Below are 24,299 nucleotides of genomic sequence, written 5' to 3'. Positions count from 1 at the left end.
AAGGGAACCACTCCCAGGCACGGATGGGCATAACACTTTTCTGGCCCAAGCAAGGGACAGGGTCACACAAGTTCATAAACTCACCTTATGTGGACTACGATCCAAGCTGAACCCCTCTGGAAAGCCTGTGTGGCAGAGAGACCGTTTTTCACCCTATTGCAGCGTTAGGAAGTACTGGAAGTCTACAGTCACCGAGGCAGCTGACAGCACGTCACAGCAAATGGCCCCAATCCCAGGGAGCACTGTGTGCAATGGTGTAGGGGAACAGGCTAAGAGCAGCCTGTCTGTGAATTTGTAATCATGGCCACACCGATGGCTAGAGGAAGCAGAACAGATGCTGCTAATTGATTTTCAAGAGTTCAGAAGTCAAACACTTATAATTATAGGAGCAGCAGCAGGCAAACATTTTATCTGCTGAGGGGGGTGAGGGTTGATAGGGGCAGAGGATTAGCACATGCAGCAGGGAGAATTAATCTTTCAGCATAAGTTTCCCATCAGTCCTCTTCTAAGATGGCTTGTATTAGCACTCTGACCAAACCCATCACATGGGGCTTTACTCATCCAGCCAGGAGCAGGAGTTGCTGAAGCCTGTGTGGTAAGAGATGCCCCAGGGAGCCTGAGAATCAAAGGGCTCTGTGGGGTGGTACAAGAGGTTGCTTTCATAAGCCACATGGAAAGGTCCTCTGAATCACCTAGGGGAAGAGGCAGAGAAACATCAGAAAGGAAGAAGCTGGGAACAACCTGGTGATAGAAGTGATGCAAAACTCACTAGAAATTAAAGTAGCGAAAGAATCCCAAAGAGGGTCTCGGAGATAGTGACATTTGTGTCATCCCCAGATTTGCTGGGGGAATGTGAGGCAGCAGACAGGAGGAGCTGGGAGCTAATGGGGCAGGACTACTGTCCCCTGCCTCAGCATAGAAGACAGATGTGAGCAAGAGCTGGACAGCAGCCCTTGCCAGCTTTCACAAAGGGATCATGAGCCCAGAAATAAGTCCTCATCATATGTGGGATTATAGGAGGGCAAAGGAGAAAGGCAACCAGTAAAGAAAAAGCCTGGGTGAAAACTCTTCCCATCACAACCCACAGACACAAAACCTAGCATAGTACCAAGCCTCTGGCTCACCTTGTGTGACCTCTGGCCCCAGCTAATGGTTGCATTGAGGCAGGGCCCTTCATGGGCCAATGGGGCGTAAGGGTGGACCTCCTACACCACTTCCATTGATATATCTGCCCCTCTATGATACATAATACAACAGGGGCACCTAGGCACCCAAAGCACGCGTCGGCTGTCTGGCCAGTGAAGTGAAGAGCTCTACTAACTAGTTAATTAAAAGGTAGTGAGGGAAGGCGTGCAGTCTTCTGCCCCTAAGGAACTGAGAACAGAGAAGTGAATGAAATGCAGCACATTTGCTTATCACAAAAGGAATCATTACTCATGGCTACAAGAGCAGAAGAGCTGAGGTTACTGCCCCTTTCCAGAAAGTGGTTGCTCTATGTTCTTTCATGATTGTCAGCCCTACAAGGCTTCAGTCTGTCTGAAGGAATGAGGAGGAGATTTATCATCATCAGGGTCTGGGGACAGTTGTAGCTCTTCTGAAAAATGAATACCTGTTCTGAAATAACTGGTGAGGTTTTGGAGATATTTCTTCCCAAATTAGGATGCAAAATCAAAATCTCAAAAATTTTCACAGACCTGAAATCCTGAAACAGTTCAGTCACTGTCTGCATCTTTGCTGCTCAGAAAATGGAAGGCTTCACACCTGTTTTAAACCATTTCTTTATACCTATATACCTCATGAGACATACTCCTCACAATCTATACGCCATCTTTCAAGAATCAACTGCACCAAGATGTACAAAGCAGCAAACTGCGTCACTAAATCCAGAAGAGACTAATAAAAATGATCAGAAGACTAGAAAACATGACCTACCAGGAGAGACTGAACAAATTCTTGCTTAATCTACAACAGAGACAAGTGGGAGACAACATGATAGAAGCCTTCAAACATACATAGGGAAGATAAAAAGAGGGAGAGAATAAGCAATTCTCTATGTCCACTAGGGAGATGCCAAGTAGTAATGGGCTTAAACTGCAGTCAGGGAAATCTAGGTTAGACATTAGAAAAACTTTCCAGGGTAAAGAGAAAGAAGCCAGGGAAGAGATTGCCTCAGGATTTCATGGAGTTTCTAGAATCGAAGGACTCTCTCAGAGCAGGTGAGACAAACATCTGTCAGGAATAATTTCAGTCTAGTTGATCCCTCCCTTGGGCACAGGGAGGGACTAAATGACCTCTTGATATTCCTTCCAGGCATAGCGTCTTATTATGGATAAAAGTGTGCAGCGATGTAATTAAAGACTGAGATACAGTGATGAACACAAGTGGGCTGAATCAGTGTTTCCTATGCAGCCTTTCATCTCTCATCTCCTACCACCTGAGTGTTTGACTTGGAAAGTCTCCTGTGCTTTGCACAGTTTCTTCTACATATTGTGTTGAAGTTGTCAGGACAAAGTGCCTGGCTAATTTAGCAAAAGTTAGTGAGAGTTTGGATGATTGTACACTGCAAAGCAGTGCACTTGAAAAGGTGTTGGGATTGTGCGTTAATAATATATGAATTATTTATGGCCTGTATTGTGGCATTGCCTGGGAGCTGCTGTTAAGGACAGCACTTTGCTTTGCCTGACTCTCCACAAACACTGAACAAAATTATGATCTTTGCCACAAAGAGCTCTGTTTCACCCTTATATTTTAATGTTTGCATTTCTGCTGAATGGAGAAAATTAAGAAAAAGAGTATGAGATTCCAGGTATGAAAGGCATTTGTCTGTGATCAGAGCATGTTGAGATGACTTCTGCATTCTCTGAGAAGAATCTACCAGTGTGAAATTCAAACAGCTCAGAGTTTGATTATAATAATCTGATCTTCCCACTGAGCGAGACACCCACTTCAAGGTAAAACATTTGTGTTCGGGAAGCACTATGGCCTTTTCATACCACTAATACCATAGTTTATCGTAGTCTAATTTCAATCCAGCCCCAGCTCCTATAAAACAAAGAGCTGTTCTGGTTTAATGGATGCCAAGTAGTTCCCACAGACAGCAAGACTTAGGCAGGTCCCAGGTCTAACCCAAACACTCCAGCTCACCAGCATCCCTTCCAGTAATTGTCTGGTTCATCTGAGAGACCACAGATAGGCTCTCAGAGACTGAACAACTGCTCTTACCACTCATGGAAGCCCTCAAGCCTTCACTAAGGGTGCATGTGACAAGCTGGATAAACACAGGACTGCATTTAGCTGTGCCTCCCCAGAGCCTCCAAAGCACTCCAGCAACAAATTCCCTATAGCCAGTCCTGCTAACAATCCCTAGCAGGATTCATGCTGCTACTGCCTCATTTTCCTACTCTGAAGATGGAGCTTTCCTCTGTGAGAACAAATTTGGTGCCAGCTAGGAACAAATCCTCCTGGACTTTGCCTGGTGGGCTTTAGTGAAGTTGTGTGATGGACAGAGCCTGACGTGAAGCCTCTGCAGCCTGACCCTTGCCTGCCCACCCCCTGTGCAGTGTCCAGCCAGCCTGCCTCCAAACATGTCCAAGAGTTGTCCACACATGCTGATGCCATGCCTCACACTCCTGTCCCACTGAGACCTCTGTTGACTCTCCCAGACTGTACACTCTCATCTGGTCTGCACAGTGCCAAGACCATAAGGTAGACGGGTCTTCCTGGAAACCAGGCACGAGCTGGGGCCTTTCACGCTCTCCCCAGACTCCTGCAACTACTGGGAGACCTTAGGGGCTGCCTGGCAGTAATGCGGTGGCTCTTCTGCCTCCTTCAAAAGTTGTTCCTCCAGTCCACTTCTGAACGCATTTCTCCTGACAGCTCCCTACTTCATACTCATTTCCCCATGAACTTCTTCCCATCTTTGGCCATTTAGGCCACTTGTAAGTCCATTCAGAGAACAAGAAGCCAAGGACAGAAGGCTTTCTGTGCCTGGGGGGGCAAAAGGGAATTTTTCTAAGCCATACACATGATCATATCCAGACCAAGTTCTGCTTCATATCTATTGACTGCTCTCCTGAATTCTCCTTGCTTTCACTGTGACTTCTCACTTCCATCATTTTCTTATACCTTATTTTGTTAGCCCTTAAACTACTCCCTGTACTTCAATTCAAACCCTTTGGGAGTGCTTGTTCTGAGCCTGGACCACTGACATTTATGTGGGAGGTGAAACGAACCAAAGCTTTGCACTAACACAGAAATCTACACCATTTCTAAAATGGTGCTTTGGGTTACATGCAAATTATTCAGAAATATGCAAATTTGGTTCTTTGAACAACTCGATACGATCTCACGTACACATCCTACTTAATGCACCATCCCATTGCAAATGACACTGGCCAGATATATCAAGCACAGTTAACACTGGAATATATTACTAAGTGTGGCTGTAGCTCAATCACAGTCGTTTAGCATACAGAACTTCACTGCCTCCAAGCCACGCAGAGAAGTATTTTCTGTCTCTGCCATTGAAACCCATGGCACAGAGGAAGTGTCTTCTCTGAAAGGCAGGAAAACTTATGTTCAGAGGTTACAGAAGGGAAGCTGATGAATTTTTTACGCACACTAATGGAAGAATGTAATGGCATCCTGCATGGAAAAGACAGCAGCCAGGGTATTGGAGATACCAGTAGTCCAGGATGCAAGGAGATTGCCAGCCCTTGATAAGAAGTACAGGAGGGTGGGGGGAATTATTCGCCTGGAACCTTCCTCCATCCTCCTCCCTGAGGCAGTTTGAGAATTACCAAAAATGTCCTACCCTCTCCCACTTCCTCTCCTTGGTCAGAAGGATGATCACCAGCTTGGGATGCATCTGGTATCCGTCCTCACTGAACGACAAATTCCTGCCTTCAAAGGTAACATTGATCAGGTACCTGCAGGAGAGAGAAAAGAGCAAGGAGAGTGTTAATTCCTGGGAACCAAACCCGAATGAGAGCCTGCCCCCCGCCCTGTAGCTTACACTGGGATGGCAGGAGCCAAGTGCAAACAGTGTTAGGAAGCTGGGGACAGCAAAGGAAAACCTAAGAGGAAGGGGGTGGGAGAAGCAGGACAATTACTCCAGAAACCGGGACAAACAGGCAAAGCAAGGCAATTGTCCCCATTTTGAGACTGGGAAGCAATGTCCCACGTTGGCTCTCAATTAATTCCTGAAATTACGACTAAGAGTCACATGCACACACGAGTGCCCATGGTCCTTGATTTCCCCTTACTCCAAAGGGCAGAGGGATGCATAGCAATTACCTGTGTAAACACACTCCACAGCCTACACTTTGCTCGCTTTCCAAAGGGGATTTTACATGTCATTTGAGGACAGTGATGGCCTACAGGTGAAGCAGCGGAGACAACCTCCCCACCTCCCCCCAGCCCAAACATCAAGGCAATACGGGAAGCTGCAGAGAGCAGAAGAAGGAGCAGCACATCTGCGAGAAGATCCATCCCTATTAGAGCCAGCACGCCTCACAGGGCCCAAAGCAATCCTCTGAAGCAGTTTAGGAATAGGGACAGTGGATGTTGAGATAGTGCAGTGAAAGTCCTTTTCTCTAGGGACAGAGTCATGCCTTATACCCGGCAAGATCAAACTAAAGGGTGATCAGCCCTGCAAATCCCTGCAGCCAACATTAATGATTCTCTTTGTCTGGAAAGGCCCCATCACTTGTGTGCAAGGCACCCCCCTTTGGGGCATCTCATGTCAGCTGTACAAATGGACTATTAAACAGTCCAGGCTTCAATCTTATTTATCCTAAGGCCTCTTCACTCAGCTCTGGCAGTGGGGAAGACCTTTAAGTGGACCGAGATTACAGCTACACTCATTTCAAGGCCTTGCTGTGTCGTGAGAGCATGTTAAAATGGTTTTGCTGTAAATGAGAATCAGGTCTATTGTTTTCTTAACCGTCAGACTGTCGAGAATGACACTGTAGGGAAGAGGAGGAGGCAAATACACATTTCACAGTTCAGTGGCTTATATGACATCTTCGTGGCACTCTGACAGTTTCCCCTGTTCATATATTTCACTTCAATTCACAATCCTGTTGCATGAAGTAGATTTTGCCTTTATACACCTGCTCTGGCACCAGTGGCATCACATCACAGTGAGAGGCAGAGGTGACCAAGCTGCCTGCAGGGCTAGCCCCAGGACTCTGCCCTCCCGTGCTTTGCCAAGTTCTCCTATAAATTACACAAGCAACATTTCCATTACAGACATAAGAGGTTCTTCTGCTCTATTACACCATGACACCAGGAAACAGTTCCTGATATTCAGCTTCAGTTTGTTCCTTCTGAATTTGGTTTGAAGGGATTTCAAGAAAAAAAGGGGAAAATGAATCTGTTCTTTCAGTGGGTTCACACTTTCCCACTATCTGCATACAGAGAACTCCCTCCTAATTTAATGAAAGCATTGACAGTAGGGGAACTTCTTCAAACAAATTTTAAAAAGATCATGATTTTAGCTTCTTCCTTTTCCCAAACTTTTTTTGTCTAAACTCCATTAATCAACCAAACTCATCCACTAATTCCCCATTACCAAGTGCAATCAGCAATTATGTTTATATCTAAATGAAATTCCATACTTGCTCCATGTTGTGACCTTCAAGGGATGTGCACAGCATGGAAAACACAACCATAAGGGAGCCCAGCATGAAACATGTGCAACAGGATGATGATTTTCAAAGGCAGACTATTGGTTATTTTCCAAAAGCCAGACCCATTCAGCACCCAAACACTGAGAGATCCCCAAAACATCAGCCACATGGGAAATCTTAGCCATGCAGTTGTCTGTAATGGTGTAAAATATCCCATATCAGGACTACACATGCTCTTTTTCTGGCCTTTCTTTGCTGGCCATTTGCATTGCTCTAGCACTGAGGAATTCCGGGCCGTTGCCAGGTATGGACAGCCTACCACACCTATGTAAGGCTCTGGTGGTCGGAAAGACCTTCCAGCGGATAAAGAATACAGCTGCACCCATTTCATGACTTCTCTGCACCGGCCACCAGAGTAAAGACAAAGCAAGGCTCCAAGAAGATGAGGATGCCGTTAGCCTGATGGGAGTTGCAGCTTTATATGTCAGTAGTTACAAAGCAGTGCCAATATCTAATTAAGCAAACAGCAATAATAAACATTTCTCAGCATCTTTCCCCTCCCACCTGAAAATGATGCCACTATGGGAATCTCCCTTGCACAGCCTGACAAGAAGTGTTCACAGAAATCAGAAACAGATATGACACAAGAAGGTGTCACTTCTGTTCATTTTCCACTGGAAAGATTAGAACCACTAATAATAATCAAGGAGGGATCATCAGCGACTCCAATCCTTGAGTCTAAAACACATCCTCCAATCCAAGCTGCCTTGAGATTTACACTTAAAGCAGCACTAAAATCCCTCACTTCTCACCTTAATGACTGAAATTAGTCTCCAAATTTGGCACAATAACTCTTCAGAGGGTTTTCTCTTGAACCCATTAGCAACATGTTTACAGAAGTCTGCAGGACGAGCGCAGAAGCACCTGCTCCCCCAACCCTGAACTCCTGCGGCTTGCTGGGTCCCGTCACCTCATCACCGACACAGGGATGCAGGGTGAGAGCGGCACATGAGGAGCTGCAGGGCTTGCTCGGGTGCGCTGAGCAAGGGGACGCCTATGTGACAAAGCACCAAGGCTCGAAGGACTCCCTGGCAGGCCAAGCCAGCAGCATGCTGCAAGGCAGCCACACTCAAGTGTCTCTGCCCTCCATCACTATCAAAGCGAGAGTCATCCCCTTTGGCAGCAGCGCTGCCCTGGTATGCCAGCACTACTGCTGCTTGCTCTGTCCATGGGCATTTCTTTCCTCCCTACAGCCTACATACACTCCAGTCCCCAAACAGGCAACCAGGGGGCTGGGAGACTTCCTGGCATGCCCGCAACTGAGCCACCAGCTGTAAGAAGGGCAGAATGTGAGGGCAGCAAGCGGTGCACACAGGTGAGGTAACCCAAGATGAAACTGTGCTTGTAAAGGGCTTAATCCATGATTTCCTGAGTGTTCTCCACTCCAAGATGGAGACTCCAAGATGGAGAGAGAAAGAGAAAGGCGGGTGGGGGACAACAACGACAAACACAGGCAAATTAATTTAATTTGCTAGAAACACCTTCCAGCAAAGAATTTTGTTTATGTGAGTGTTTCTGGAACTGCTCAGCACAAGCACAGGAAGGTTGAGCCCTTCCCTCACCCAGTGCAGATGCAGCAACCGCAATGCCCGAACTCAGCTGAGTGGGAGCAAAGCACACACGACAGTGTGGAAACATGCTGACACTGTGAGCCCTGTGGTAGAGATGAGCAGGCAGGAACAAAGAAGGAACGGACATGTCCTTGGGCAGAAAGCAAGTCAGACTCAGAGGGACCTGACTCCCCATCCTGTGCTCTGAACATTGGGTAACATCACCCACCCTAGATGTGAGGCTGACAGCCCTGCAAACTAATGGAGAGTGTTTCCAAGGCTGGAAATAGAGCATTAAAACCACATCAGATGGACAGTTTAGGACCAGTGGAGAGATGCTGACATTTTAAATGGTTTCAGCTAGTGATGGAGAAAGCCTGGAGAGGCAAATGTGGTAGGCACCTGGGGGGAGACAGGGAGGGCGTTAACCAAATTTTTCTCTGCCCCAGAAACAGTTCTGAAGGAGATGCATTTGAAATCAGCACTAATCACTCCTACTTCTGCCTCGAGTGTCTCGCTGGGAAACAGCTCGTCCTGAAGCTGCTGACCGGGTGGGCAAATTTGAACAATGCCCCGGTTCAGTCCACCGCACTCCCCGCGTCACGTGTGCGCGCACACACACATACATTCCCCTGTGCCCTGTCAGTGCTTGTTATGCTCCAATGAGACAAGCGGTATGTCTGAAATGGCACAATTATCCTAACATCAACCGCTTCCCTGAATAAGACAGGCCATACAAATAAAACAGCCTCTCCACTATCAGCATCGAGGAGTCATCTTGGCAGTCCAGCATACGAAAGACAAACAGGGTGTAGGTGGACAGTGGGGAAAGAAAGGCTATGAGATACCTCTGCCAGAGAGGATTTGCAGGGTTAAAGGCTGGTGGAGTTTGATGCAGGGTAAGGGGATGGGGATGCAGACTACCATCAGCCTCTTTGGAAACTCACTGTAATGTGAAACACTGAGGCTGAAAGTAGCAGCAATGAGGTAAATGCAGTGAAAGGCCTTTACCCCGCAGAATTTGCATGGTGAAATAGCCTTTTTTTTTCCCCTAAAGAAAGCATTAAAAACCCACCAGCCAGGGGTACCAGGGACAGGCATAGCTGCCTACCCAAACCTACTGCATGCCCAGGAAAGAGCAAGGACAGATGTGTTACTGTATCTCACCACGAGTGAGATACCTCCAAACATGTTCCCTCACCCATCCCTGGCAAGACCTGCCCAGCCTGGGCTGATGCAAACAGTTTTGGCAGGGTACATCATTCCTGCCCTGCAGCAGGTCCTGCCCACCCCACACACCTGCTCCTGGATGAGGATGAACAGGAAGAACGCAAAGGACAAGGAAAAAGGAGTTTAGCACCAGTGTATTTATCTGCAAATGGGAATTCTGACCTTCAAATGGCAAGTGATTGACAAAGAAAGGTTTAACCAGCACTAACTATGCTGTTAATAGCTTCTGCTCTCATCTGAGAGACTGAAATAGGGTGGATTTTTTTAAATGAGAAAGCTGCAACTGATCCCTTTGACTTCTGATTTAAATCTCCATTCTCCAAACCCATGGGAAGCTTAAAATAATACTGATATTTTTTCTCCATACCATTGCCCGACATTTCCATGGCTGCCTCTGTCTCAGAGGACAGCCAAATACATGCAAAACAGCCATCCAGATCCAGCTGTGTGCATGAGATCTCTGTGGGATATCAACCCCAATGGCTCACCCCCAAAAAGGTGAGAACAGGCTCCACCTGGGCCTTTGATCAAACTTCCCCATGGCTGGTACCGACCCTGGCTGAGCCTTTCCAAGGCTCTTCCATTGCTCACTGGCCCAGCCTCCTGCGCTGCCTCCCACTGCTGCAGTGCCGGTGGATTGTGAAAGGCAGGCACATCTGGCTGTGTCTGTGTAACATCTGTCCTGTGTCAGGTATGATTTACAGTGAGAGGATTCCACGCAAAGGGCACGAGTGCAGCTGATTTTACATAACAAGGGGCACGGGCTCTGTTCTTTCTGCTATCATGAAGAACAAAACCAAAGCAAGACAGGAAAAAAATAGAAGCAACCATTGACTAGGAAAATTAAATCTTAAAGGAACAGCATCTCACTCTTCTTCATTTGCTCCTTTCTCCCTCACTGCCAGTGTTACCACTGAATCTGGGGAGATGCACTGCAAGAAAGAAAGCAAGTGCAGAGAAGAATCCAACCAAATTCCAAATTGTGCAGGCATCCTGCACCAGAAAATCTGTCCAGGCTACAGCCATTTTATACAACTGGGAACTAACTGCCCAGCAGGCTCAGAGAAATGCCCAGAGCTCAAGATTGTTTTCATTAAGCAAAGAGGTTAGGAGAGCATCTAGATTAGGAAATATCCCTCAGGCTACAAGATAACAAAGATATAAGAGATTAATTTGGTTGCTCCCTGCTGTCCACACCTTTTTAAAAGAGAAGAGGGCAGATACTGGGCTGGAATAAATCAGTGATATTCAGCTGACATCTATGGAGTGATGCTGTTTGATCTGCTGAGATTCTGGCCCCTCACCTCTAGGAAGATGAATTTTCTTGGTGTTTGATCCTGACCTGTGCAATACCCATTTCTAGTGGAAGAGAAATTTTAACTGATCTGTCCTTGCTGTTTCTGCATCATATTCAGCAAAATTGTTTTGAAAACAATGTGCTTGTGTGCTGAGACTTCCAAGTGACAGCTCCTATATACAGTGGAAGGATGAATCTTTTCCATCACTCCCTCTCTTAATCATAAAAAAATGGTACTTCCACTTTATTTTCCATTTCTTCTATTCAACTACCATGAATTTGTCATTTGAGAAAGACTCTGAGCTGACAGTTCCTGGGGACTGAGGATATATCTATCCTTAGAGTACGTAGGGAGCTAGAGCGATGGCAGGGCCGCTTTCCTACACGCATTGTTTGATCCTAATGAGACGGGAACATTCCTGAGAACGAGAAGCAAAGCTTGCTTTCCACAGCCTGTGCAGTCACTGGCCTCCCTCCTGAAAATGTAAGAGGAAACTCAAGCACCACAGCACAGGGTTTTCCGGCACGGACAGATGTCCATCAGGAAGCGGACAGAGGGGAGTCTCATAGTGCGGGGTTAGCTCCAATCTAGGGCACAAATGACAGTAATGACACCTAGGTGAAATGCTGCTCAGTGAGCTTCAGAGTTTCCACAATAACTTTTTCTTCCACGTACCTAATACCACCTAGGACCTGATCTCCCATTTGGTTTTTGGTCCTAAGTAGTCACTGCCTTTGATAACAAAGGGGAAAGAGGTGCTGCCACTCAGCTCTAGTGGCATTTTACGCTCCCTTTGCCAGCGTGCCGCTCACAGTACCAAGGCCAGACTGAGAGAGCTAGGTCACTTGTAGGAAACATTAGGATGAAGTGACCTGTTTATGGAAGAAAAAAGGGCAGGATAAATCTTCACTTTGCCCCATCTGCTATATCAGTCACAGCAATATCTTGAAAACCCAACAAAAGCCAAATTTTTCTCACACACATCCTGACTGACCTATTTACACAAATGCCAGAGCTAGGAAAAATTACCTATCAAAACCACTTTTTAGATGGGAAAGAGGGATAAGAACTTGGCAACAATATTTTCACATGAGGAGGTCAACATTTTGTTGGAAAGAAAGAACCATAAGATCTGAAAACTGTAACAACATGGGACAGAAAATGAAGCTTCTGGCACAGTCATGCTCCCAGACAGTCTGGTCTGTTGCGTGACACCGTCTGCCCTTTCTTTTATGGACAAAAGCCCCAGTTAAAATATATCTTTAATGTGGCACCCTGAAAGAGTCCCCCAAGTTACAGCATCACCTCAACAGGGGAAAGTTATCACTGGATATTTAGTCTGTCCAAGTTTCATGAAGGAAAAACAAGAACATAAAATTCCCATACTCCTAATCACAAGAGACAGCAAATAGGATTTCCACATCAAAATATTCCATTTTAAACCCAAATATTTGATTTACAACTTTTCTTCCAAAATTATCTTTTTTGCTGGGAAAATGACACAGTCCTAAGTAGCTTGAGAATATACCTTTACACCTTCTGGCCTCACTGGAAATAAAACAGAAATAAGTAAAAGTGCTTTAAGAGCATACTCTGGTTAAAGCTGGAATTATCTATAAATCTCATAGGAAATCAGCGTATTCTCAGAAAGTTTTTTTTTATCCAAAAATCTTTGATAAAAACAAATATACTTCTGGATTGACTCACCAAACCTTTAAGTAATAGAAAATAGCTAATAGAAAAATAGCTTTAAGGTCAAAATTGTTACAGTGACTGGATAAAATAAAAACTAAATGTTCAGTCCAAAATTGGATCAAGCTGCAAAGCTTTGCTGAGTTAATAAATTCCTGCCAATTACTCCTTTTAAGTATTATTTTTTATTGCAACGTCTTTCCATCCTTCCTTATTCATTAGGAACAGATAACATATCACTTTTCTCCAAAGTAAAACTAGTCTTCGAGGTATTGCTCCCATTTGAAAGGGCTAAAAATCTGCTTTCATGGGGCAGTAAAAGCATGGAAAATTACGTTTGTCAGAACAGCTGACAACAGGTCATAATTATGTCTTGGCATCCACCTAACAGGTCACTGATGAAAGCTATACCACTAGGATCAGTCAAATACTGAAAGGTTAAGAGATGTCCTTCAGATTTGTTTATCTGTCTTAGGGCATAGTCATACAAACATTGATAGGACAAGCAGTCACAGAACAGAAGTCAAATGAGGCTCTTCACAGTTATTTTTCACCCAGGATGATGTTTTTAGAGCTCTGTCAATTTGCAGAGCCTTAAAAAATATTCCAGTTGAACTGCTATCCCCATACAGTGAATTTAATGCCACTTTTCTTAATCATTTTTACACATTCTTTCAAAATCTCCCATGCACCCACATGGCTGTGGACCACAGCTTAAAAAAAATGGCCAAGTAGATGTGTATGTCAACAGCCCCTTTGGTCTTCTGAAGGTGGCTGGTGTGCTGGGAGTCAACCATCAGGGCATCTCGGTATGGTATTTACCCAGAACTCATTCCAGTTTCTGTTCTGCAAGTCAAGACCAGCAAGCAGGTGAGCACATCAATTTTCCTCTATAGCTTTCAGGACTTTCTTCCTTGTGGAAAACCACTCAAATCTGCCAGAAAGGTCCCTCTCACTGCCTGCCAGAAGCCAGACAAGGCTAAACTACCTGGAGAGTTTGAAATAAATCCCTTTATTACATTCTCTGAAACAGCAGACTAACTTAACTTTTTTGACCCACCAAGAAACCGCAAGCAATTTGGGGGTTATTCAACGTTTATCAAGTGTTGAAAGCATTCACACATTTGCAAGGGCAGCAAATTCACAGAGCTCACAGGAGCAGAGTCGTTGCCCGCAAGGAGACTCAGTCCAAAAAGTATAACTGAATTTTCCTGGGTCGGTAGCGGTTCGGCCAAGATGGCACGCTATCACTTTCTTCCCTATCACATCTCCAAGCAGGAATCGATTAAAACAAACAAACAAACAAATAATCACTCCCATCAGTAACTGTGTGGGGGTCTGGAGGCTGCTCCTCCTTTGCCAGAGGAGCACTCTGCTGCCGATCCCTCTCCCTTCTCCCTCTTTCTCTCCCTCCGTGGGTTGATGTTTCCATGGAAACATGTTCTTTAGTGCCGCTGAAATTACATTGCATTTAAAGCATTAACCCTTCCTTGGGCTGAGGAAGGTCTCAGAACAATTAGGGTTCTTTTTTATATTTTTTTTTTTGTTCGCACTCCCCTTTAAACTTCCTTGCAATTTTTTTTCCTTGCAGCTTTAGGAAAAACTCGTTCTTCCCAAGAAGATCTCCCAGCTAGCATTTGTCTGACAAGGGGCGCAGGAAGCATCACCAGTGAGGTAGTGTCTAATTTAGGATTTTTCTTTTTTTTTCTACACAAAACCATTAACGCATTTCTCTCCACACTACATGCAAATCAGGAAAATGCTGCAGTAGCAAAGAAAGTGAAGAGTGAGACAGAAGGAGAAGCAAGCAAGCCATGAGCTGGCACATGTGGAGAACACAGCTTCAGTTAATACCAGAGCTGAACCCCTTGTAGCCCTGCACTGAGCAGCAGCTTCTTCAATGCAAAGTGCCATAATCGCAGGCCTCACCACTCCTCCTTGAGCCTCCCTCTTCTTCCTCTTCACAATCATGTCTGTAATTAGCCACCCTTGTCTTCACTTGTAGTTAGCATTCCAAACACCACTGTAACACTTGCTGCAATCAGCACCCTTCCCTGTGCCACTGCTTCTCCACCCCAACTGCCGCGTTGGCCATCATTCCCATCAGCTCTCTATTGCCAGCCATCACCTTCAACAGCACATCCAACGCAGCCATTGCTGGGGCACTGCTGCAATGAAGATTGCTGCCAGCTCAACCACACAACCACTGGCATTGTCTGTGCTCCCACTGTGGGCCAGCAAGGCTCTGAAAGCCAAGATGTCCCCATCCAGGCACTCCCTGGACCCCAGGTCCCAATTCAAAAATTACTCTGCAAATCCTCAGCCCCTAGACTTTGCTTATCCCCACTCTGGTCACAGCCGTAACCCCTCTGCGCGCTTCTTCCACTGACATCATCCCTTTTTCAAACACTGGGAAAATACAGAAGGAAGGTAAATACCAAGAATCTCCTTCCAGTCTTTTGCCTGGGTTCCTACACTCAGGCATGCATCTATTCTACCCCAAAGTCCCATGACTTGACAGCTTGCAAACCTCTTTCATTACTTCTACCTGCATAGCTACAGGGTCCATATTCCTTTGCACCATCTATTTTGGGTTTCCCAACACACACTGAATGTTTCAAGCATATCTCACCATTCTCAACTCTTGCCCCATAAGTCAAAGTGTGAAGCCTCCTGCTTTGAGCTGGGTGCATATGTAGTGCTGTGAGAATGGATCAGTGTGGGAGGAAGATGCTATTCTGAAATGAACGATAAATATGGATAATAAACTCAACCTAAGTCTTTTCTGCCTGTCTCTAGTGGGTTCCCAATATGGAAGATAGAAATATCATGGGTACATTTTGAACACGGCTGGGAACACTGCCAAAGTCCTACTCAGAGTTCACACATTTACATCATTTATATCACATCCGACTTGTGCCTTGTATTATTAACTTTGTAGAGTGTTTTGTGATGTAGTTTGTAGTCCAGGCTCTGTTAAATAAAGTTACATGCCCTCTCTCTTTTCCTTTTGGTAAAAGAGAGAGTGGTGTTTAGACACAGTCTTGCTAAGCACAAGGAGGGCGACTGTGTCTGCTGATACGGTCAGTGCACTCCTACATTCTCACACAGTGCTCTGGAAAACCTTTTGGGATCCATCCCTGGGGCCTGAAATGTGCAAAAAGAAAGGAAATATTTGCCTTCTGGTCAGCAGTTCAACTCCTAGCCCAGATTGGTAGTGACTGAAGATTTTTCTCTGCTGCTGGATGTTCAGGAGCCTCTGTGAAACATACAGGTTGGGGTCCACCTGATAGGTGCCCAACATGGCACTGCGACTACTCAGGCTTCTTCCTCAGCAGTGTCAGAAAAGAGGTTGAAGACAGAAGGAGACAAACTACCCCAGGCATGGGATGGGAGAAATTATGTTTGTCTAGAAAAGAGTAAAGGCATATCAACAAGGAAAAAGGTACAGCACTGCTAACAGATCAGACTTTTTGCTTTCTGCAGGACAAACCACAGTCTGTGGCAGCTGAAAAATCTATTACCTTCCAGGAATTCACGCAAAAGAAGAGGAGCTACAATGACCCAGCACTGTGACTTTATGGTTTTGTAAATCAATAATTTTTCCAACAGCCTGAAAAGACTCCAGGTTTATACTCCATCACCTACTCCACATGCCCGATTTAGACTCTGTGACTATTACGACATCTGAGGCCAAGCGAGCAGCAAGTGACTCAGATGCCTGGTACACACAGACAATGGGGAGAGGTAACCACAATGCGTAGGCTAGGTGTCTGCAGCAGGCCACCTGAATGTAGTTGTCTATATAAAAAAGAAACAAAACATGCACCCTCAATGTTTCCTGAACAAGAAAAGAGAAAGAGTCAACTTCAGCCCGTGTTGCTGCACCTCTAGTGAAGTAAATGTGCCATTTTACTCTAGAGCTGCGTTTGATCTTGAATTACTCCTCTGCTTCTTCTCCACAAAAAGGTCAGTTTAAAGAAGCCTCAGGCGTGATGCTAACATCACGTCCAATGAATGACTCTCAGGAGGTCTGAAATAAGTACAAGGTTCAAATCTGGGATATATTCTCTGAATCCTTTCCCTTCCCCCTCCTGAACAGAGTGGGAAATATCAAGAATATTTCTTTACTCAGGAGCCTTCCAGGACTCCTCAGACCTAGAAATATTGTGAATAAGGTTTTCCAACATGCATCTGAGGATCCCGGGCCACAGTGCCCACTGCAGGAAGCCTGAGCACAGCACAGATGGAAACAGCAAGTGTGCTGGGAATGAGACCAGAACATTTCCATAGAGAGTGCAGCAAAGGGTCAATTTCCACATCTATTACCATACCACAGCTCCCTCCAGTTCAACCAGCTCTGCTACCCAGAACAGCAAAGCTATCAGAGTACCCCAATGCTTTTCAGAGATAACTAGGTGAGTTTATTTAATTTGAGCAGAAACTTAACTGATTTCACCTTTAATTGGTGCTTAAGATAACAAACTAAGATGTAACCCACAATCCTCACACACAAGTCCTGATAGAGTGTAGACATACCCTAAGAACTTGGGAATTAGCATGAGGACCAAGTGGGATAATGTGGGCTCTAGTTCTGGTCTCATTCAGTACCTTCAGCTGCATCATTTCCACGGCTCTTACTGTGCACATATTGTGGCAGCGTATGAGTTGTCTGCACCCTTTTCTGTTGGCAGCACTCACTATGATCATTTCAGAAAAAGCAGCCTCCAGAGGAGGCACCTTTCAGAAATCTCTCACTCCTCCTTTTTCTCCAACATGTCTTGGGCACTTAAACGTCATTGAGTCAGGCTCCAGACTCCAAACGACACAGTCCCTTCAAAAAAACAGTCATAACCTCCAGTGTCACACAAGCACTTCTCAAAGCCATAACCCTGTCAAGGGTGCCCATCAGTTAGAGCTCCTCTCTGCAGCTTCTTACCACCCTCCCTCCAGGAAGACTTCCAAATCCAAGACAAGAGTCTTCCCTCTTGCCCAGGGACAAGGTTTCAAAGAGGCAGATGGAGCCTGCCCTACCCACACATTAAACTGAAAAGCAAACTTTTAACACCAAAAAAACCCCAACCCAATGGGTGGGGGGAGAACTGAAATTCTTTGTGGATTATGATTTTTCCATGGCAACAGGCTTGAGAAACAGGAGGGCTGAGGAGGGGGGCGAGGAGGGGGAGAGGGAGGGAAAGGAAAGCAGAGCTCTGAGGAGGGAGTGAGCAGCACTGGTACATTGCCATGGAAACCCTCTTGCAACGGCAGCCAACTGCCAAAGTCAGTCAGAATCCCAGAAATGGGCTTGGAGGGGGGCCCGGGAGGGGTTGGGGGGCAGGAGCCATCATCTGGCCAGCCCTGAGGGTACCCCATTGCCAAGAACCTCAGCCCCACTGCTCTCCCGCTTCCCCACTAGCCATGACACTCCTGGTGCCCTCACCTCTGCCAGACAGAGCCAAATTTGGCCCAGCTGAAGAGTGGGAGGAAATAAGGATTTGCAAACGAAACAACCAGGGCGGGCGGGAAGGAGAGAGGCAGAGAGGGATAATTTTTCTGATAGCCGTTGGTTTGCTTTCCACCTTTCTGGATCGATTTGGACCACGCAGATGTATTTGTTTTCACACCCCAGATGGCTGTAGAAAGAGGATGTCACTCCTAATCACTGAAATTGAGATGGAAATGTTACTTCCCTGCAAACTTAGCTACTGAGGCAAGAAGAAGGGCTGTGTCTGACTAAAAGTTGCCGGGTCCACGTTCGCATAGGGCCACATCCCTTTGGAGTGTGTCTATCCCACGCAGTACAACAAATGTCCCAACCTATCTCTAAGACATGACAGATGCCACCATGTTGCAGCCAAGTGAAAAATTAGAGGAGATTCTGCTAATGGAAATGAAGCACACTGTGAAAATGAGTTAATACTGCCTTCTAACCCTCTTCTGCTACACTCAGAGGGCAGGAAGCTCAGTGAAATGAACAATCAGCCATTCACACCCCTTTGCACGTTGTATTTCATCAGAAGCCTTTTGTTGCTTTAAGAAGTGGTCAAAGACAGATTTTGGAGAAATAACTTAAAAAGGGCTGGCAATTTCTGTGAACTCTTGCTAGTATTTATAGTTGTACCCCTAGGATGGTAAGGGATAGATGAGTCGTTTCAGGCTGCAGACGGCTGCAGACGGCAGGAAGGAATTGACTCCTACTCCAACCACACAACTGGCTAAGCAAATTGTGGAGGAAGATTCCCTTCTCCTGAAGCATCTGTTATCACCCATCTGATTGCACAATGAATCAGTAGTATGAGGACAGGCTGCTGTGAGGGTGGGGGAAGAGGGAGAGAAAGATTGCAAATCAGACAGTTATAAAGCAAGGAGATGCCAGTATCCACTCGGTCAGAGGAAAGGACATGGACTAAACAGAAAGGACCTGGTTTGTATACTTTTAAATTACGTGTTGGGATTACTACTGGTAGTATAGCACCAATGAAGAAGTTTAACTTTTAATGCAAACAGCAGCTTGGTTTTCCCACATTATCTTTCAGAGCAGGAGATCCCAAAGTGCTCTGCACTGACCATTCATCTCTCTAAATCATCTGCACTGATGAAATACAGCAGCCAGCCTGCACTGACAATACTACAGCAGAAGCAAAATCCTTATCCCTGTGCTCCCTGCACAGAGCCCAGCTACAGCTCTGCTGGACCACTAAGTGATTCATCTGCACTGTTCTGCTTATTACCGAGAATGGAGCCCAAGCCCAGGCCACCAGATCACTTTTAAGATATTCTCACCACCAGTCATGTTACCTGGGAAAAACGGAATGAGCATGGATGGTGGCAGAATTTTTCCCAACTTTCCTGATGAGGCAAGAGCAACTGACTGACTCTTCTCAGTTCCATAACTTCCCAGGTATATAATACAGATGGCCTGCTGCAGACAAAGCTACGACAATAATGTCTTCATGAGCTCGGCATCTGGGTGAAAATTGTCAGTATTGGCCCAGGCTCCTACCTGGACTGTTGGTGGGACCTGAAACCAGTCTGCATTTTGGAGGAAGAAAAAGGAAATTATAAAAATGACCTGTTACGGACTTAAGAAGTAAACTGGTCAATGTGGAAAAGAGCCAGCACATGATTAGTTTTTTTACATGGACTGAGCTTGGGCAGCAACCAATAAATCAAGTCCAACTCATTGCTGATTTCCAGATCTATATCCTGGTAAGCCTGTTCAGTTGGGACCAGCTTCAAACAGGTGAGCTCACAAGGGATGTTTCTATTTAGGCTGGGCCCATTTAAAAGTTTGAAAAGCTTGTGGCCCACAATCTGTTTCCAGAGACCTTCTTCTGAGCTCAGCAGGGGCTCCCAACAAGCCCACCCCCAGTTATTTACTGGTCAGAGACTGTACCAAACAGGATCCTGCCCCTGGAAGCTGGACTCCTATGGGCTACTTTGTGCCTGGCACTGAACTTTTCTTATCCTTGTTTCCCTTGCGCCTGTGTCTGCCTTCACAGAAATGGATAGGCTATTAAATAAGAACTTGTATCACTTACAAGAGCTTTACTGACCCATCTGTGAAATTGCTCTCTGTCTCTTGAAGGCGTACACAAGAGACATTCTCTGCCCCCCCTCCTCATCCTCCATTGACGGATCGGGTCTGTCAGCTTGTCAGCTCTCATTGGGCACTGTTTGACATCAGTCCACATCGGGGCAGTGAAAATCTGTTTGCAGTCAGCTCTTCCAATAGCTCCTGCAGAAGAGGGGAGGCTGACCCACTCCAAAATATGCTGCCTCAGCTGGCTACAAAACGGCCACCGATGATAGTGGTGTTAGAAAACAGCTTGAGCCAGGGTGGCAATGCTAGAGGTTTCTTTAGGGTTTAGTTGGGCATGGCAGGGGGGAGGCTGGGAGCTGGGATGGGGACCTCATGGCTCTTGATCCCACACACAGACGTTGCCACCAAGACCAGTAACCAATGACTGAAGAAAAGGAAGTTTGCATGGTGGAGGTTGTGCAGGGATGCAGCTCAGTGGCATGGGCCCTGGAATAATGTCCTGAGCTTCCCTGGCCTCTCAAGCTACAAATGTCATCTGTCAATCCCAGGCTCAGTCCTTCTGGAGCAGTTCTGACAGGGGTAGCTGAGAAGGGACATCAGAGGCTAGCTAGGCCTGCAGTGCCTCCAGAGGGTCAATTGCCATAGTACATCAAGTAGCTAGTCATTCAAAATAGGGTTTCTTGACCCTGCTTTCTTAATGTCTAAAAATATTATACTGTTTGATATCCCTGAAAATCCTTCTCAGAGTCTTTATAGAAAGCCAGAATGAAAGCTATCAGTGTCTTGGAAGGAAAATATTAAATGATTAGGAACACTGAAGTTGCCATCATGACCACCTCCCCTCCAATTCATTTTATTCTGATATAGGAAAAACCATGCAAGAATAGCTGGGTTTCTAGGAGGAGCTCAGGTGCTATGATGGGCAGTTCAGTGACTAAGAAGTGTAGTCCACAGAGCTTCTCTAAGGGAACCATTTCAACAGGGAAAGAGGGGAGTATGCTGAATAATTCACGTATGGGTCCAGTTTCAGCCTTCCAGTTCAGCCTTCCTTCCAGCTGCAAGCCCTTATTTAGGAAACACTCACTCTGAAAATGTAAAGACTTTGACCCTATTTGGCATCGCAGCCCTTGATTGGCAAAACACTTCTACAGATTGAGCTCTTCAAATCATAATTTTGTGCACTCCTGCAAAGTAAGATTTGTTTAGGCCGTGAAAAGAGAAACACTCGATTGGATTTCTGTGCCTAGACAACAAGATTCCAGGTACTGTCCAGTCCCACCACGCCATACACTGTGAGACAAGCAAATAAAAACACACCTCAGGATGAAAATATCCCTACAGCAAACAAGATTTTTAGAATTATAGAGAAATTCAGGTTAAAAGGGACCTCTGGAAGTGACCTGGTACAGCCCTCTACTTGAAGGAGGGCCAGCTTAAGTAATTTTTTCACATCCACTTTCCAATGAAATAACCAAACATTGAACTATGATCATTAATTTACTTGTCACATATTGTTTCATATCACAGTCACCCATTCTTACACAACTGCACAACATGCACACATAGAGATTTTTTAACCTCACCTTCAAAACAGCATGAACAGAAGCAATGGGTCCTTCCTGTTACTCTAACAAATAGCGTAATAAAAAACAAGCAAACAAAAACACTGTAACACCCTGCAGTCAGGTATGATGGATGAAGAGCAGGAAGGAGGCTGGACCAAGAAAGGAAAGAGTGAAGGGCAAAAAATTGTAGAAAGGGGTGCATGGAGAGACAGAGTGTTGTGGCAAGGGGAACATCTGGATCTGTTTTAGCAGTACTAAGAAACATTAAAAATCTCACAAGCAAGGTTTAGTTTTTCTGAGTTTCCTAGCCTAGCACTTCAGAGCCAATGAATACAGACAGTTGAGCTAAGTAGCCATGTTTTAGATACTGAAGGGAGCTTCCTTGTTTGCAGAGCCTCCTTGCACAGAGCCTCAGTGGGTGCCAGCTTTCCACTGGGGTCCCTGACCACAGTATCTGCTCTCCCACCTCTTCATTCAGGAGCTACCCTATGTGTAGGCAGAGGGACCCATGGCAGTAACAGCTCAGGTACACAGATACAAGGATGAAAAAGAAAGCTGATGATGATGCTGGAGAGGAAGCTACAGTTCCCTTCCTGCACCAGGACACACAGTAGAAAGTGAAGAGGGATGAGAGTCCCCGAGTGAGCGGTGAGCATATGGCCAGGCTGAGTCACTTAAAGATGAGCCTGTTCTCCACCTCACAGCCCTGCCCTGTGCATCAGTTTCTTTATTATCCATGACAGTGGTGACAGAGGATTCCCACCCTGGAACAGAGCTATGAGAGCATCCGCAACTCCTTCCCATCACTGCCCAAATGAACTTCTTCCTGTCTCTGCAGTATTGATGCACAAGCCTTTATTGCTCCTATCAAGCCCTGTGTAATAGTTGGGGCTAGTCCTATTCAGAAAGCTGGCTAATCCATTCTGGTATCTTTTTAAGCTATTTGCCATAATATTCCCTTAAAGAGGCTATTTCCATACTTTAATTAGATACTGTATTTTTAGGTCTTCTCCTTTTAGCCTTCTCCCTTTCACACATTTTACATTTGCTGTATCTTAACCCCAGGAAATACTATTTGTTCTTGGACTATTGAAGAAGGTATGGAAGGGTCAAGCAAGGAATTCTCAATAAATTAGTACTGCAATGGAAGAATTATAAGCAAACTCTCTCAAAGATAAAGGTGGTGGCAGCTGAAGTAATGGAAAATACAGATGAAAGAAATAACACCTTGAGAGCACCCTGCAGAAGGCATATCATGGGGTGTAGGGGAAATAGGTGAGAGAAAGGATGCACCTCTTGGTGCATGCTCTGATCAGTGCCACTTGACAAGGAGACATTTTCCCACTGCATTCATGGCAGTCCTGGGCTAGGCTTGGCAGAGGTGTATCCTTGCCAATTCCCTTTAATAACAGGGCCTTCTTATCCATGAATTTTTGTGAGGTTCTTCTAGAGTCATCAGTATGGCAGCTGACTGCCTGAAGGAATTTACTATAAACCACAAACATGGAGAATTTGCTTTTCACCCAGTCATTGATAATGATTTTGAATAAAAGGAGTTGGGGGGGGGGGGGGGGGGGGGGAGAGGGTTGTGAGCCCCCATGCACAATACAGGGTACCCCAGCTCTGACTGGCTCTTCAGGGGCGTGCAGCATGCCTGAAGAGCCAGCTCGCTATTTCAGACAAGAGCTTCAGGCAACAGTAAGCCCTGCAGTGAAAAGCTCAGCACTGGCTTGGGACTAAAAACAGAGCACTTCTTATTAAGGAGGCTGATGTAAAGCCCAGAGCAGGGGGGTGGGGAGGATGATGCGCAAAGGGAGGACATGTGATATTCATTCAGTAAAAGAAAACCAACAGCTAAAGAATGCGCAAGGTTGATATCAGCTGCTTTTCCTGCCCTAGAGCCCCTTGGTGCTTGGAAGCCCAGTTGTCTGGAGTGTTTTCTTCACACACACACAGAAACATGCATCACACCCCCCATCAGCCTCAGCCTCCCTCATCTGGAAAGAGGAACAGACATCCAAAGCATAGACTAAAGGGAGGAGCTCTGCAGGGAGGAGTGCTTAACTCAGAGCAGGACTGGTCCTAGCCCAGAAATCATCACCAGCTCCGGGGCTGGGGACAGCTTTCCTGATGCCAGCCATCTCCAGACCCTGAGTAAGCACACAGCCACTCACTGCAAACTGGAGAGGAGTCACAGTCCCTGTGGGAAGCATATGCAGGGTGGGAACACCCACATCTTACCCATATCTGTCTCTCTTCACTAATCCCCTTCTAGCCTTCCAGATTTCCCACTCTTTCTTGGAGCTAAAGGCTCTCCACTACAACCACCTCTGTGATTCCAGAGACTGAGGGCAGCACAGCCACCCGATGTTTCAGTACAGCAACCTCACCCACAGCAAAGGCTAAGAGGAGAACTCTCTCCAGGTTAGGACAGCTGCTAATCCCCAGCCTCCACCCCGTGTAGCTCTGGGTCTGGTTATCACTGGTCTTTTGGCTCCAGCATTCATGCTTAGAGCTACCCCACTGGTTTCTGCCTGATTTCTACCCTGGTTTCCGGGTGCTTCTTATCATAAATTGGTCCTGCTCTGCTTTCCCCTCTTCCCAAGGCACAGTGCAGCCTCTTTGCATGGTGGCCCAGAATCCAGGATCACTGCTAACCACATTTGAAAGGAAGAATCAATGGGGGTAACAAGAAAGTCCATTTTAGCTTCAAGTGACAGCCAGGGAGA

The 24,299-nt window shown here is 45.9% G+C and overlaps 1 protein-coding gene across 1 annotated transcript in view; it reads right to left on the bottom strand.

The window, feature by feature from the left end:
• GRIN2B (glutamate ionotropic receptor NMDA type subunit 2B) overlaps window positions 1-24,299 on the bottom strand; it is a 171,180-nt gene that overhangs the window by 72,938 nt on the left and 73,943 nt on the right. Inside the window, exon 3 of the mRNA XM_074164357.1 lies at window positions 4,814-4,928. Coding sequence (XP_074020458.1) covers window positions 4,814-4,928 — 115 coding nt within the window. The remainder of the gene's footprint in view (window positions 1-4,813; window positions 4,929-24,299) is intronic.

This window comes from Numenius arquata, chromosome 2 (assembly GCF_964106895.1).
Source record: "Numenius arquata chromosome 2, bNumArq3.hap1.1, whole genome shotgun sequence".
In the NCBI taxonomy this organism is placed as follows: Eukaryota; Metazoa; Chordata; class Aves; order Charadriiformes; family Scolopacidae; genus Numenius; species Numenius arquata.
Note: the sequence above shows the minus strand (reverse complement) of the source record. Positions and strands in the feature narration are given on the sequence as shown.